A 13,262-nucleotide genomic window follows, 5' to 3' on the forward strand; every position below is an offset into this window, starting at 1 on the left:
TGGGCCCTGCACCCGCATGGGAGACCAGGAGAAGCACCTGGCTCCTGCCTTTGGATCAGCGCGGTGCGCTGGCCGTGGCAGCCATTGGAGGGTAAGCCAACAGCAAAGGAAGACCTTTCTCTCTGTCTCTCTCTCTCACTGTCCACTCTGCCTGTCAAAAAAAAAAAAAAGTAATGTTGAATCATATAGAAATATTTACTTTTTAAGAAAAATTACTGTGCCTACCCACATATTATTTATGTCACATATTATTTAAATATGTAAGATTACCATTCTATGTTTAAAATGGTTTTACCTTTAAAAAAGAAACTCTTTCTAAGGATCTTTTAAAATAGTATCATATATTTCAGTGTATGTCAAGCTTTAAAAACCTTCCCATGAGTAATGACAGCTGTGGATGACAACTGACAGGGAGAAAGAGCCCTGGTAGTAGTGAACATGGAAATGAAGATGCACAAGGTCACCGTTTTGAAAATTTCATAGTAGGAACTGGCTCGGGCATGAGTAATCAGTGATGTGCTGAAACCAAGGGGTAAAAATACACTGGGGAGCAGGCTATTTGCCTAGTCTCAAATTTTTCATTAAGGACCAAAAAAAAAAAAAAACAAAAAAAAAAACCACCAATGGAAAAACCCACTGAAGTCTGTCCTAATCAAAAGATTGAAGTTATTGTCACCAATTATGGTGTCCATGAGTGAGTGAGTGCTTCTGGACGCATTGAGAAGAACCCATTTTTGTAGTTTTTCTGCCCAAGAAAAGGAATAATGGGAATGGAAGCATGAAGTAACTCAGATCTTCACGGAGGGCTTAGGGTGCATGGGTTTCTTCCAACTGGCAGCATCATGAAAGACACAGAAAAGCTTGGAAACTGGCTCCGATTAAAGGAGGCTGGAGACGCATGGCAGCTGGACCCCGGGTCGCACTCTGGATTGCCAAAAGCACTTTTTCTGTAAAGCATTCCTGTGCGAAGAAGTTGGTCCAGGAGAGGCTGCCCCAGGTCGACAGCAAGATGAGGGGGCAGCGGAGCAGGGATCAGCTCCATGCCTGGACACAGCGTTTGGTTCGGTTGGCTGACTTTGTTTGTTTGCTTGTTTTTGATGAAGGAAGCTGCATCCTAATTTGCATTCTGGAGCAAAGTCCTTATCTCATTGCAGGCTGGGGTCAAACTTTATGTGAACTAAAGCCAGCCCACAGACACACTTTGAGGAGTCCTTTTCAAAGGACAGTGTTGGAACAACTGAACAAACTCGAATATGAACTGTTATCTTACAAAGTCATCAATGTTAAGTTTCCTGAATCTAATACAGTGGTGTCATGGTTATTTAAGAAAATGTCCTTGTTTTTAGAAGATGCAGGCTGAAACATTTCCTGGTGAAAGGTCATGATATCTGCAAGTTACTTGCGAATGGCTTAGCAAAAATGTTATGGCTGAATCGTGTGTGTGTGTGTGTAGAGAAGGTATGCATGTAAATGAGGCAAAATGTTAAAAATTAGTGAGTCTATGCTAACAGCATAATATTCTTGTATCACTCTTGGGTGTTTCTATAGGTTAAAAACTAAGTATGATTTTTTAAAAGAAGTGTGAGTTCTAGAAAGGGGCATATCTGAGTCGGGTCGATGGTGATCACAGCACGCAAATGCTTGATAATGAACTTGGGGACCCATGGAAGGTCTTATTTTGTATCCATTGTTGGAAGCAATCCCTTTACCCATCTGTATTTCTTACCTGCCCTGAGTCATTGCTTTGGAGGATGGTCATAACCTTGACCTGGTGTTTTGCCTGTTTATCTGCATTCAACTCTGACTCTAGTCCTATCTACTGTTGTTGGGGAAAACAAATAAATACAACCATCTAATTTGTGCTTTCTGCTAAAAATTAGGTCTCCGAGCAGGAAATGGATGAAGTGATAGCACGCAGCACTTATCAGGAGAGCAAAGAGGCCAATTCCTCTCCTGGCTTAGGTACTGTAATTGCACATTTTCGTTCAACGCTCAGAAGAGCTGCTCATTAACTTCGCCCACCGGGCACTCACCGGCGCAATATTCTGGGGTTCTCTGTAATTACCAGGATTGATGAAAGCAGCTGTCAGTCTGTGCTTTTCTCTTGGCTGCTACTTTTGATTTCTGCAGTTATTTAATGTGCTTCATTAAAGATTTAATCACGCATACTCATTAGACTACTTTCAAATAATTTGCCAAAGTGAGTTAGCAGCATTTCATGTACTTATGCACAGTTCACCTGAAATGCTATAGATGAAAGTGAAATCAAACCAAATATCAGTAATGTGGTAGAAGCAAAGGTATTACCCATCCCAAAATCTGTGATTTCTATGCGTGAACTGAGGCATTTCCACACAAAGAGGGCAACAGAGGCAGCAAAGATGGTGTTTCCCTCTCACGTGGAAAAACTCAGGCAGAGAAGGGTTGCCTGCTAGGAATTTCATATGATTTAAAATATGAAACATTGTAGCAAGTTTTAAAACTAGCGTGTCTGGGATCAGGGAAACCTTAGGGGGCTCTTCCAATCTTTCTGAGCTCAAGATCTTACTGATATTCAGATGGATGTCCTGGAAGAAAGGACCCGAGACGTGAGTTACTGGTTGTCAGCGAGAGGGGAAGGCATCACTACCTGTGCACACCACCTGTCAGCCCAGCCTAGTGAGGAGCGAGGAGCGTTTGCCTGATGTATTCGGCCCCTCCTCTGTCAGTCAGAGAACTGAGCCTATTTGTGGTTTGAACTTCGTTGCTTTGACAATATGGTAATTTTTCCTCCCCCAACAGGTACGCCCTTAAAGAGCCCCTCTCTGGGAAAAAAGGTGAGTCGAGGCACCTGAGCTGACGCAGGGACGGTTCCTGGAGCTCCTGAGTGAAGCGGGAGGGCCCAGCCCACTGAGATGGGAAGTGGCAGCAATGCTCATTTGCGAATACACAAACATGTGTTTCTCTTACTGGATACGCATCCAGAAAGGAATAGAACAGTAACAGAACTGCAGATTGAGAGGTAACAGAGAGCGGCCCTCTCAGATTTTTGGAGTCTGAGTTTATAGAGGCTGCAGAAGCCTCCTCAGCTCAGCCCTTTCCAAAGCCAGTAGGGTCTCCGTGCAGGATTCCAGCCCCGCTGTCACTTGGCTGGACCCGTGGGCCTGAATTAGCTTCTTTTCCCATCCCGGCCCCCGTGTTTCCCCCGAGATGGTTGGCATATGGCTGCCATGGCTTTTTCCGCTCACAGCCAGCAGAAAAAGTGTTTTCCCACCTCCCCGCAGGGGTAAAAAATAAAGTCTTAAAAGCACTGTTTGTCGCAGTTTTTATTCATGAATCTGTAGCGCAGCCATGCACAGGTAAACAGAGGTGGGCGGTTACCGAACAGGGGCTCCTGCAAAGTGTTCTCAGAGAGATAGGAAATCGCTACCATTGATGATCGCGTGCAACCCGCACCCTGTTCTTCTCCGGCAGGATGCTCTCCTCTCTGAGGCTGAGCTCTCCCAGTACTTTGCCCACGAGGTGCCAGGCCCGCTGTCGGACTTCGTGGTGGCCAGCTTCGAGGACGAGGATCACCCCGCAAGCGGCTGCAGCGCTCCCGAGGACAGCAGCCTGCCCCCTGGTAAGTCCTGGGCCCTGCATTCCATGGAGGTATGCTGGAGGCCACAGGTGGCTTAACCATCCTGGTGCTGGACTAAGGGGTCTGGACGCCATCCCTCCAGCTGGGTCACAGCCGTGCCGGAGTTGGCTCTGGGAAAACGTGGCCATTGCTAAGGGCTGAGGGCTCAGCCTGGCAGTCCGTGGGCTGGGGACACCCGTGCCCAGATGTTGACGATGGCATTTACTGGCGCAGTCTGGAATTTTATGGCACCAGATCAGGATGGACCACTCGATGCCTCTAGTTTTGCAGAATCTTGGCCAAATTCCAGGTCCCTTCCCTCACTCGGTCCTAATTTGATTCTTTTTTGGGAGGCACTAAGCAGAAAGATTCAGAACTCATAGAAGTTGTTGAAAGGTTGGATTTTTTTTTTTTGTCTCATTGATTATCTGCTCAAGATAACATGAGATGGAGAATCTGATATGACTGTGCTGATTTCTCAGACGTATGAACAGGAAAAGCAGAGGCAGATGAGGGCCACGCTCACTGCCCCGGAGCCACTGCCAAGCGGGCAGTGGCCTGTGTCATTCTCACTCCGTGCAGCCACACGGCCAGGGCTTCCAGGGAAACCGACCGCACGGGCTTTGCTCTACCACTTTCCAGGAGCTTATCAAGCCCCCTTAAGGTGGATGAAAGAAGGACCTCAGGTGACAAGGAGGCCCAGCTGTGTGGGTGGAGTCTGTGGTCCCAGGCTCCCGGAATTCCCAGCGGCAGCACTGGGAGGACTGGGCTGGGCCCCAGACACCACCGTGGCAGTGAAGGAATCGCAGTGTGCCGTCTCCAGACAGTGAGCGCGTTTCCGCTGCATAATCCAGAGGCTGGGGGTGAAGAAACGGAAGAAGCGGAAGGCAGAGGACAGCTGTGGGCCGGCCGCCTGCTCTCCAGAGCTCCCCAGGAGCCACGGCACGGAAGCCTCCACCCAGGGCCTGGGGAAAGTGTGTCTGGCATTTGTGGACATGGAAACGTTCCGATGATAAAGGACCTTCCAAAAGCTCATGGAAAAATGGGATGAAAATATAAGTTTATTTCAGTTCAGAGTTTCTTTGGAAACCTGTGTGTAGTTTTTTTTTTTTTTTTTTTCCATAATACGTGTTGTCCATGAGCATTTTGAAGACCCCTTATAGAAGATCAGGCTACATGGGAAACTCAGTTTCATTTGACTTCTCTCTTTCTCTCTCTCTCTCTCTCTCCCCCCCCCCCAACCCTCCCACCAGCCCACAAGGAGCAGGGGAAACCCAGGGCCAACAGCCTCGTGGCTCTCGGAAGCCAGCGGGTCTCTGGGCTCTTCCACAAGCAGGTGACGGTCGCCAGGCAAACCAGCCTCCCTGGAAGCCCACAGGACCTGCGGAACCCCCTCCTCCGCCAGAGGCGGCTGGGCTGCTATGACGCCAACGACGCCAGCGACGAGGGGGAGTTTGACGGAGAAGGGGACTGCGTCTCACTCCCAGGGGCCCTCCCGGGGCCCGGCAGGCCCCTGTCGGAGCATGACTCCAGACACTTTGCGATGGCCTCCTCCAAGGTCACGGACGTCAACAAGCAGGAGAGACAGCCCCAGAAGACGCAGGTCAGCAAGGCCTCCTCGGTGCCGCTCCTCGGCAGGTCCGTGGACTTGGAGGAGAGCGTGTCCCAGGGTATGGTGGCCGCTCCTTCCCGGGCGGCCAGCCTGCTGTGCTCTGCGGCGGCCGCCGAGGGCGGCCCCGCAGGCCCAGGGCAGAAGGAGCTATCGGAAGCAAGGAGTTCACCCAAACTGGACTCGAGAGTCGGTGCAGGCCCGCAGAGCCCCGTGAGCACAGAGAGCCCCACTTCCCCCCAGCAGAAGAGTGAAAGCCAGGGGTCCCGACACAGACCAGTGGCCAGAGTCAGCCCTCACTGCAAGAGACCCGAGGCTGAGGCCAGGCCCCATGGCACAGAGACACTGGCCCCAACCGGCAGAGCAGATGAACCGTGTGGTCCAGACTTCCCAGCCCAGGCCACATCCGTCAAAGCAACCGCCACAGGTCTCCAGCCAGGTGGACCCATCGAGAAGGTAATGTTCCCTTAATTGCTTGGACTCTGAATGAACCTTGTGGGAACGGAACCTGCTGTAGAGACAGGATCGTGAAGGGAGCCTTACCTTCCGCAGGCATCCGGGCACTGGGATATGGTACACCAGCAGCTCGCCAGGCACACGAGCACACGGCTAGAAGCCCTAGCTGCCCGCTTGCTGTACGCAGGGCCTGTGCCTGGTGGTGGAAGGGCAGTGAGCACGGGCTGACGAAACCCTGAGCCTGGTACTAGCTCCTGCACTGGCCAGCTGCCACGGCTGAGTGATGACTTGGGCAGGTTATGGCTTGGACACAGGGACTGTGCCATCTACCTGGTCATCTCACAGGGCCAGGGTGACCATCAGATGTGTCACCTGACTCATTCTCTCCCACTAATAAGTTTGTGAGGAATTCTTTTTCCAACATCCCTGCAGAGAAACGTAGAATCAGAGCTACCCAGACCCTGGTAGAGGCATGAAATGCTGGAAGTGATGGACTTCCTTCACTTAGGAAATGCCACTTATTACTGCTGGTATCACCTCTTAGTTATAGCACATTAGAGCTGTCCAATTGTTCATGTTTTTTTGTTTTGTTTTGTTTTTGTTTTTGTTTTTGTTTTTGTTTTTTTTTTTTTGACAGGCAGAGTGGACAGTGAGAGAGAGAGATAGAGAGAAAGGTCTTCCTTTGCCGTTGGTTCACCCTCCAATGGCCGCCGCAGCCAGCGCACCGCGCTGATCCAATGGCAGAAGCCAGGAGCCAGGTGCTTTTCCTGGTCTCCCATGGGGTGCAGGGCCCAAGCACCTGGGTCATCCTCCACTGCACTCCCTGGCCACAGCAGAGAGCTGGCCTGGAAGAGGGGCAACCGGGACAGAATCCAGAGCCCCGACCGGGACTAGAACCCAGTGTGCCGGTGCCGCTAGGCGGAGGATTAGCCTAGTGAGTCGCGGCGCCGGCCAATTGTTCATGTTTTAAAATGTCAGTACTTCTCCACTTGAGCAATGAGACTGAGCAATTAATGTTGTTTACAGTCTCAACATTGTTCTGTCTCTGAACAAAGAATCCGAGATGACTGAGGCACTATTTATAAAGATGTTTGTTTGGTTTATATAAACATAAGTGTAAATAGACCCAGAAAATGCAGTCATAAAAAGTGTAATGAGCAGAAATCTGTTTAAAAACCGTATTATTTTTAAAAACAATAAAACTGCACATTTCTTGCCTACCTCTACCCCCCACCCCAGCCCAAAAAAATCCTGTTTGCAGAGTGGACATTGGGCAGGCGCATCCTACACTGGAGTGCCTGGGTTCAGATCCTGGCTCCACTGCGATCCCAACTCCCTGCTGCTGCGCACCCTGGTAAAGCAGTGGGTGATGGCTCAAGGACTTGGGTGCCTGCCACCCACCAGGAGACCTTGGTTCAGTTCCAGGCTCCTGGCTTCAGCCTGGCGCATCCACGATTGTTGAGAGCATTTGGGGAGTGAACCAGTGGATGAAAGAGCTCTCTCTGATCCCTCCCTCCCTCCCTCCCTCCCTCCCTCCCTCCCTCTCCCTCTCCCTCTCCCTCTCCCTCTCCCTCTCCCTCTCCCTCTGTCATGTTTGAATACATTAAAAAAAATAGATAAAATATGTGAGAGAAAAATGAAAAAATAATGTTTTGCCTCCAAACTGCAAATGGGTTTTAAAAGATAATGTTCAGCCAGTGGGTAAATTTCTTCTTTTTAAAAAAGTATTATCGGCCAGCGCGAGGCTCAATAGGCTTATCCTCCTCCTGTGGCGCCGGCACACCAGGTTCTAGTCCCGGTCGGGGCGCCAGATTCTGTCCCGGTTGCCCCTCTTCCAGGCCAGCTCTCTGCTGTGGCCAGGGAGTGCAGTGGAGGATGGCCCAAGTGCTTGGGCCCTGCACCCCATGGGAGACCAGGATAAGTACCTGGCTCCTGCCTTTGGATCAGCGGGGTGCACCGGCCGCAGCGTGCCAGCCGTGGCGGCCGTTGGAGGGTGAACCAACGGCAAAGGAAGACCTTTCTCTCTGTCTCTCTCTCTCACTGTCCACTCTGCCTGTCAAAAAAAAAAAAAAAAAAAAAAAATTAGAGCTTTCATGATTCTGAATTTGTGAATTTAAGACTTTTGTACAAAATAATTTAATTTTTATCCTAAAAATTTTAAGTATATAATTTGATTTTATTTATATGAGAAAGAAAATAGAGCGCATTAACATAAGGTATTTGTCCTCAAATAGTAGAAGATTAAAAAAAAAAAAAAAACACAAAAAGCCTTCCTCTTTGGAAATGAAGGAATCGTCTTCTGGGGTTTTTATTCAACACTGTTGAGGTGAAATTCACGTAACAAAATTAACCACAGTAAAGCGTACGATTCAGCAGCACTTGGCATTCTCCCCAAGCAGCCACCACCTCTGATTCCAGAATTCTTGCGCTGTTCCTGTGTTACATTTATGTCCATGGAGTCCATAGAAAATTGGGTTAAACCATGGGTGGCTTTCCCTCCCCTGGTAACTGAATTGTGCACACCGATTTTTCACCAGGGTCGCTGGCACACACAGCGGCCCCTTCGCCTCGCGCCTCTGCCACAGTCACCAGCCACTTTATGACCCATTAACTCAATGGATAGATTTCACCTAAATCTGCTTGAACTTTTTAATAAGTTTCAAGATGTTTCTGCAGTGGGTATTGGAGGAAAGAAGGGTGACATAGCTGACACCGGCCAGTGGGCAATCTTGGGCTCTAAGTGCCAGTTTGATTTGTCCAGAGTAGTCCTCCCCCTCGCTCCCGAAGTTGATTTTATAGCCGTGGATCCCTGCAACATAACAGCACCTGCCGTCTCTATCGCCTTTTATATTCGGCGTGCTGTTTTCACTCTTCACTTTTCAGCCTCTTTTGTCTGTATGACCAAGAAAACTTTATTCCCATTTTTAATGTTGAAAAAGAAAACTGAGGCTTAGGGAAGAATGAGTATGCAATTTCCAGATTCTGGATCTTCTGGCTGCTAGCCCAGAGCTCTCTAAACAAATCAACTTTTTAATATTCTGGAATTTCCTTAATTTCTTGAGAGCCAGACTTCTACCTGCTGGTTCACTCTCCAAGTGTCCACAACAGCTGGAGCTGGCCAGGCTGAAGCCAGGAGCCGGGAGCTTCATCCTGGTCTCCCACGTGGATGGCAGGGACCCAGGTACCTAGGCTGTCACCTGCTGCTGCCCAGGATGCAACTGGCAGGAAGCTGGAGTCCGGAGGAGAGGAAGGCGCTGCCCCCGGCACTGACACTGACGAGGACCTCCCAAGCACCGTTGTATCCACTGCACCAGAGCCACTCCTGCCTCATTTGACCTCCCCCCAGGAGCTCTCCTCTATACAAGGGAACTTCAGAATGCTTGTGGGGAAAGGGAATTCGAAGTTTATTTGGTTGCAAAAACATAAGTTTGAAATCCATGCATCAGTTTTTCCCCAAGGTGCATTTTCCAGGAACTTCTTAAAGGCCCCTTGTACACATTTATTTCAAATATTTGAGTGCCTAAATAAACTTATCTTTTAATTCCATTTTCCACCCATAAACTTGTTGAAGTCCCCTCGGACAGGATGTCTTATGCTGGAAGGCATTTACAGTGACTTGGGATTATCATTGTGCCAGGAACCTCGGGGACAGCTGACCCTCAGGGATGGACCTGTCCCCACCGACTGTGGGCCAGCAGCTAGTGCCCCGTCCCACCTGGACACTGGCCACTCCCCAGGGAACCTGCCCAGAGCCGCTCCAGAGCAAGGGCATCGGCCCATGACAGGTAAGATACTTCATCACTCGGTAAACCTCAAGACAGGAAGGTAGGGCCCCTAATGAAAGTGGGTAACTTTCAGGGAGGGATAAATCCCTCTTATACAAACTAGTGATGTTTAAATACTGCCTGCATTTAATAACTTGACTAGATCTTTGTACTGGAATGTGTAGTTTTTTTCAGAATATTTTTTAAAATTTATATTTATGCTCATTTTTATTTGAAAGGCAGAGAGAGTGGCGTTCCCATCTACTGGGTCTCTCCTAAAATACCTGCAGCAGCCAGGACTCGGGCAGGCTGAGGCAGGAGCTGGTGACTCAATCCGGGTCTCCCAGGCAGGCGGCAAGGACCCAAGTAGTTGAGCCACACGTGCTGTCCCAGTACACGCATTAGCAGGAAACTGGATTGGAAGCAGAGTAGACAAGATTCGAACCAGGTACTCTGATAGGGGATGTGGGTGTCTCAAGCACTGATTTACTGCTGTTCCAAATGCCCACCCCTGAACTCATAGCTTTAATTCCACATTGAATGCATCCGTTTTTAGCCAGTTGATACTAGTTTACCCGCTTGGTAACACGAAGGACACACATGATTGATGAGTGGGGAGGATTTCCCAGCCTTCATAAACTCAGCATTGCTTCTGTGAAATCAAGTGCACAGAGATACGGTCACAAGAGAAAATAATTCATGTCGAAACCTAAACGTAAATGCTGATGGGAGAAGGCGTAATGTCACGGAAGCAGACATCCTCCCCAAGTGTACTTGGCTGCTGATCATTTAGTAGTCATCCAAGTTACTATGCAGCGTGGTTGTTTAAAATCAAACTGACTTGAAATAAGTGGCCTAGCCTCCTTGTTGGTGGAGACCTTCACTCATAATTTATATTCTGAAAGTGCACTCTGGCCTGGGATGGAGTCCTGCTGTGCTTTCGATCCAGCTTCCTGGTGATGTCCCTGGGAAACAGCAGATGATGGCCCAAGGACTTGGGCCCCTGACACATATGCGGGAGACCCGGATGGAGTTCCTAGTTCCTGGCTTTGGCCCAGCCCTGCCTTCCCCCCCGCCCCCGCCCCCACCCCAGCTGTTGCCGGCATTTTGGAAGTGAACCAGTAGATGGAAGTTCTCCCTCTCTCTCCTCTCTCTTTTTTCTCCCTTCCCCCATCCCTCTCTGTCACTCTGCCTTTCAAATAAATAAATCCTTTTTTAAAAATAAAAATAAATGTGCACCCTGTGGGAGGGCACCATCTTCCCAGGGGCTGGTCCCCCAACCAATGGCGACCCGCTTGGCTCTGCGGGAGCTCTGGCTGGCTGGCCTGGCTGCGGTAGAGCTGCCTCCTGCTGCATCGGCAGACTCTGGCGGTGGGGAGAACAGGATAGCCTCACCTGTCAGTTAAGAACCTGGAACCCCAGAATACCCATCCCACACCTTGATGGCTGCCCCCAGAGGGTAGAGGCTCTTGTCCCTCCACCCCGGGAGCTGCCGCTACTGCGGTTTCTGTTCTTCCAGGTTCACATTCACTCCGTGAACAGACATCAGCAGGCGAGTTGGAAGGGATTGGACTGTATTGCACAGTGTCTGAACTTTGGGGATGGAAGCAGCCCTTGGTGTCACCTTCCTCCATCTCATGGGCATGCGCTCTATGTAACGATCTCTGGAAGTTTTCTTGGAATCCATGTTCGCTTTGGCCTCAGGGTGGGAGGGCACCCACCCTGAGGGTAGGGTACAGCAGGGGATTATTTTTTCCAACTGGGACCAACATCTTCCTAACCTGCAGCCTAATGCAGAAAATTCTCCCCTTTTTGCCACTTGAGGAAGTTTTTATTCTACATAGGCAAGTCTTTCTGAATACCAAGGGTTTGTGCTTTAAGTAAATGGGTTCCTACACAGCAAGTTGTACTGTGATACACGGGGGTACTTCAGAAAGTTAATGTAAAACTGGAATCAAAAGATGTCTTTGTTGATGCCAAAATTTTGAAAATCCATGTGTTTTTTTCATAGTGTGCACTTTCTGAATCTTTGGAAGATCTCTCGAATTCAAAAACTTTAAACATAGAGACTTTGTTCTCCCACTCACCCTCTACTTTCCTGTGTTTCCTACCTGCCTTGTGTTGCGTGGTGCTGGCTAGCACTGACCTTTGTCCACTCTGGGTATCTGGGTGTTTTCTGTCAGCCTTCTCTGACCTGCCCACAGGCAATGAACCTTGACAAAGAAGCCACTGTGGGTCTCTGGCATCTACTGAGAAACCCATAAATACTCATGCCAGGAACTGATTCTGTTTAATGCACACTAATATGTATGCCAGAGTTAGTTAACATGTACTTGCCACTGAAACACATGTATTGGTTATCATTCTACTCTGTGATTATAAGGGTCCTCATTATGAAGATTGATTACTATGTTGCAGTGACATACTGGCGCCCTCCTGGGGCTTTGGGAATGTATCTGAAGTATGAAAGCACTTCAAAAAGTGCATGGGAAAATGAAATTAAAAGATAAATTTACCAGGGCAGGCATTTATCCTAGCAATTAAGACACCAGTTAGCACACTAGTGCCTGGGTTTGATGCCTGGCTCCAGCTCCCGACTCCAGCTTCTTGCTGATGCAGATCCTGGGAGGCAAGTGATGGCTCAAGTAGTAGGGTCCCTGCCACCAACCTGGGAGACCTAAATTGAATTCCTGGCTCTGTCCTGGCACAGGCCTGGCTGCTGTGGGCATCTGGGGAGTGAACCAGCCAAGAGGAGAGCATCGTCCATGTCTCTCTCTCGCTGTCACTTTCTCTATGTCTCAAATAATTTAAAATAGTTTTCAAAGTTCATTTTTGTGCAAAAGATTTTGAAATCCGTAGTTTTCTTCATAATATGCATTTTCCATGAACTTTTTGAAGACCCTTCGTTATCTGAAGTTATCCAATCCCTGACATTTCTTCTTCTTTTTTTTTAGGGCTTCTGGCTCCTTTTTGCAGATTTTTCTCTCTCCTCCCTAATTAAGAGGCTCTCTGTGACCAGCTGGTCCTGCCGACAAGGTGACTGCTGGTAGCAGCTCTGCTTCCTTCCAATTCCGTTCTAAGCAGCTCGGCTGCTGTCCAGTGTGCAGGAAGGGTGTTCTTCCAAACACATCCTGTGTGAAGGGAAAGATCTGAGATGCGTGACGGATAAGACAAGGAACATTTTATCTTGAAAACAGTCTCCTTTTTAAACTTCCAAAATGACAGGCCAGCTAGTGGTTAAGCACCTGGGTTGGTGCCACATACAGATGTCCTGGGTTCTAATCCGAGCTCCGGATTTCTCAGGGAAGTGATCCTGGGCGTCTCTTGGGTCCCAGGCTGCCCACCCCATGCGGTTGTTGAGGGGACATTGTGAGGGTTTTCATTATAGCGTCTGGAGCACTGCTAGTGCGTAGCCTGCCTTCAGTGAGTTACACTGATGGGCATTTGTGGCAGCAGTCAGCACACTGCTGGGACACCGTATCCCGTATCACAGTGCCTGGGTTCAAGTCCTTGCTACACTTCGAATTCCAGCCTCCTGCTAATACAAACCCTGGGAGGCAGCGGGTGAGGGTTCAGGTGCTTGGGAAACCCAGATTCAGTACCAGATTCCTCACTGCAGCCTGGCCCGACCTTGGCTGTTGCTGGCATTTGGCAGCAGAAGGGAGGTCTCTCTCTCTCTCTTTCCCTTTCTCTCTCCCTCTCTTCTGTCTCTCTGCCTTTCAAATAAAATGAAAATATTTTTTAATGTAGGGTTATTTTGGTGATAAATATTTTGAAGTCCATGCAGATTTTCAGGATATGCATAGTTTCTCATATGCATTCTCGATGAACTCTT

General features: G+C 49.0%; 1 protein-coding gene across 12 annotated transcripts in view; it reads left to right on the forward strand.

Moving 5' to 3' along the window:
• The window catches only part of PDZD2 (PDZ domain containing 2), a 405,849-nt gene that overhangs the window by 370,396 nt on the left and 22,191 nt on the right, over nt 1-13,262 (forward strand). For all 12 annotated transcript variants that reach the window (XM_017344664.3, XM_051853842.2, XM_070056619.1 and 9 more), the window contains 5 exons: nt 1,881-1,962; nt 2,782-2,816; nt 3,454-3,601; nt 4,852-5,663; nt 9,301-9,448. In XM_017344664.3, coding sequence (XP_017200153.3) covers nt 1,881-1,962; nt 2,782-2,816; nt 3,454-3,601; nt 4,852-5,663; nt 9,301-9,448 — 1,225 coding nt within the window. The remainder of the gene's footprint in view (nt 1-1,880; nt 1,963-2,781; nt 2,817-3,453; nt 3,602-4,851; nt 5,664-9,300; nt 9,449-13,262) is intronic.

This window comes from Oryctolagus cuniculus, chromosome 14 (assembly GCF_964237555.1).
Source record: "Oryctolagus cuniculus chromosome 14, mOryCun1.1, whole genome shotgun sequence".
Taxonomy (NCBI): Eukaryota; Metazoa; Chordata; class Mammalia; order Lagomorpha; family Leporidae; genus Oryctolagus; species Oryctolagus cuniculus.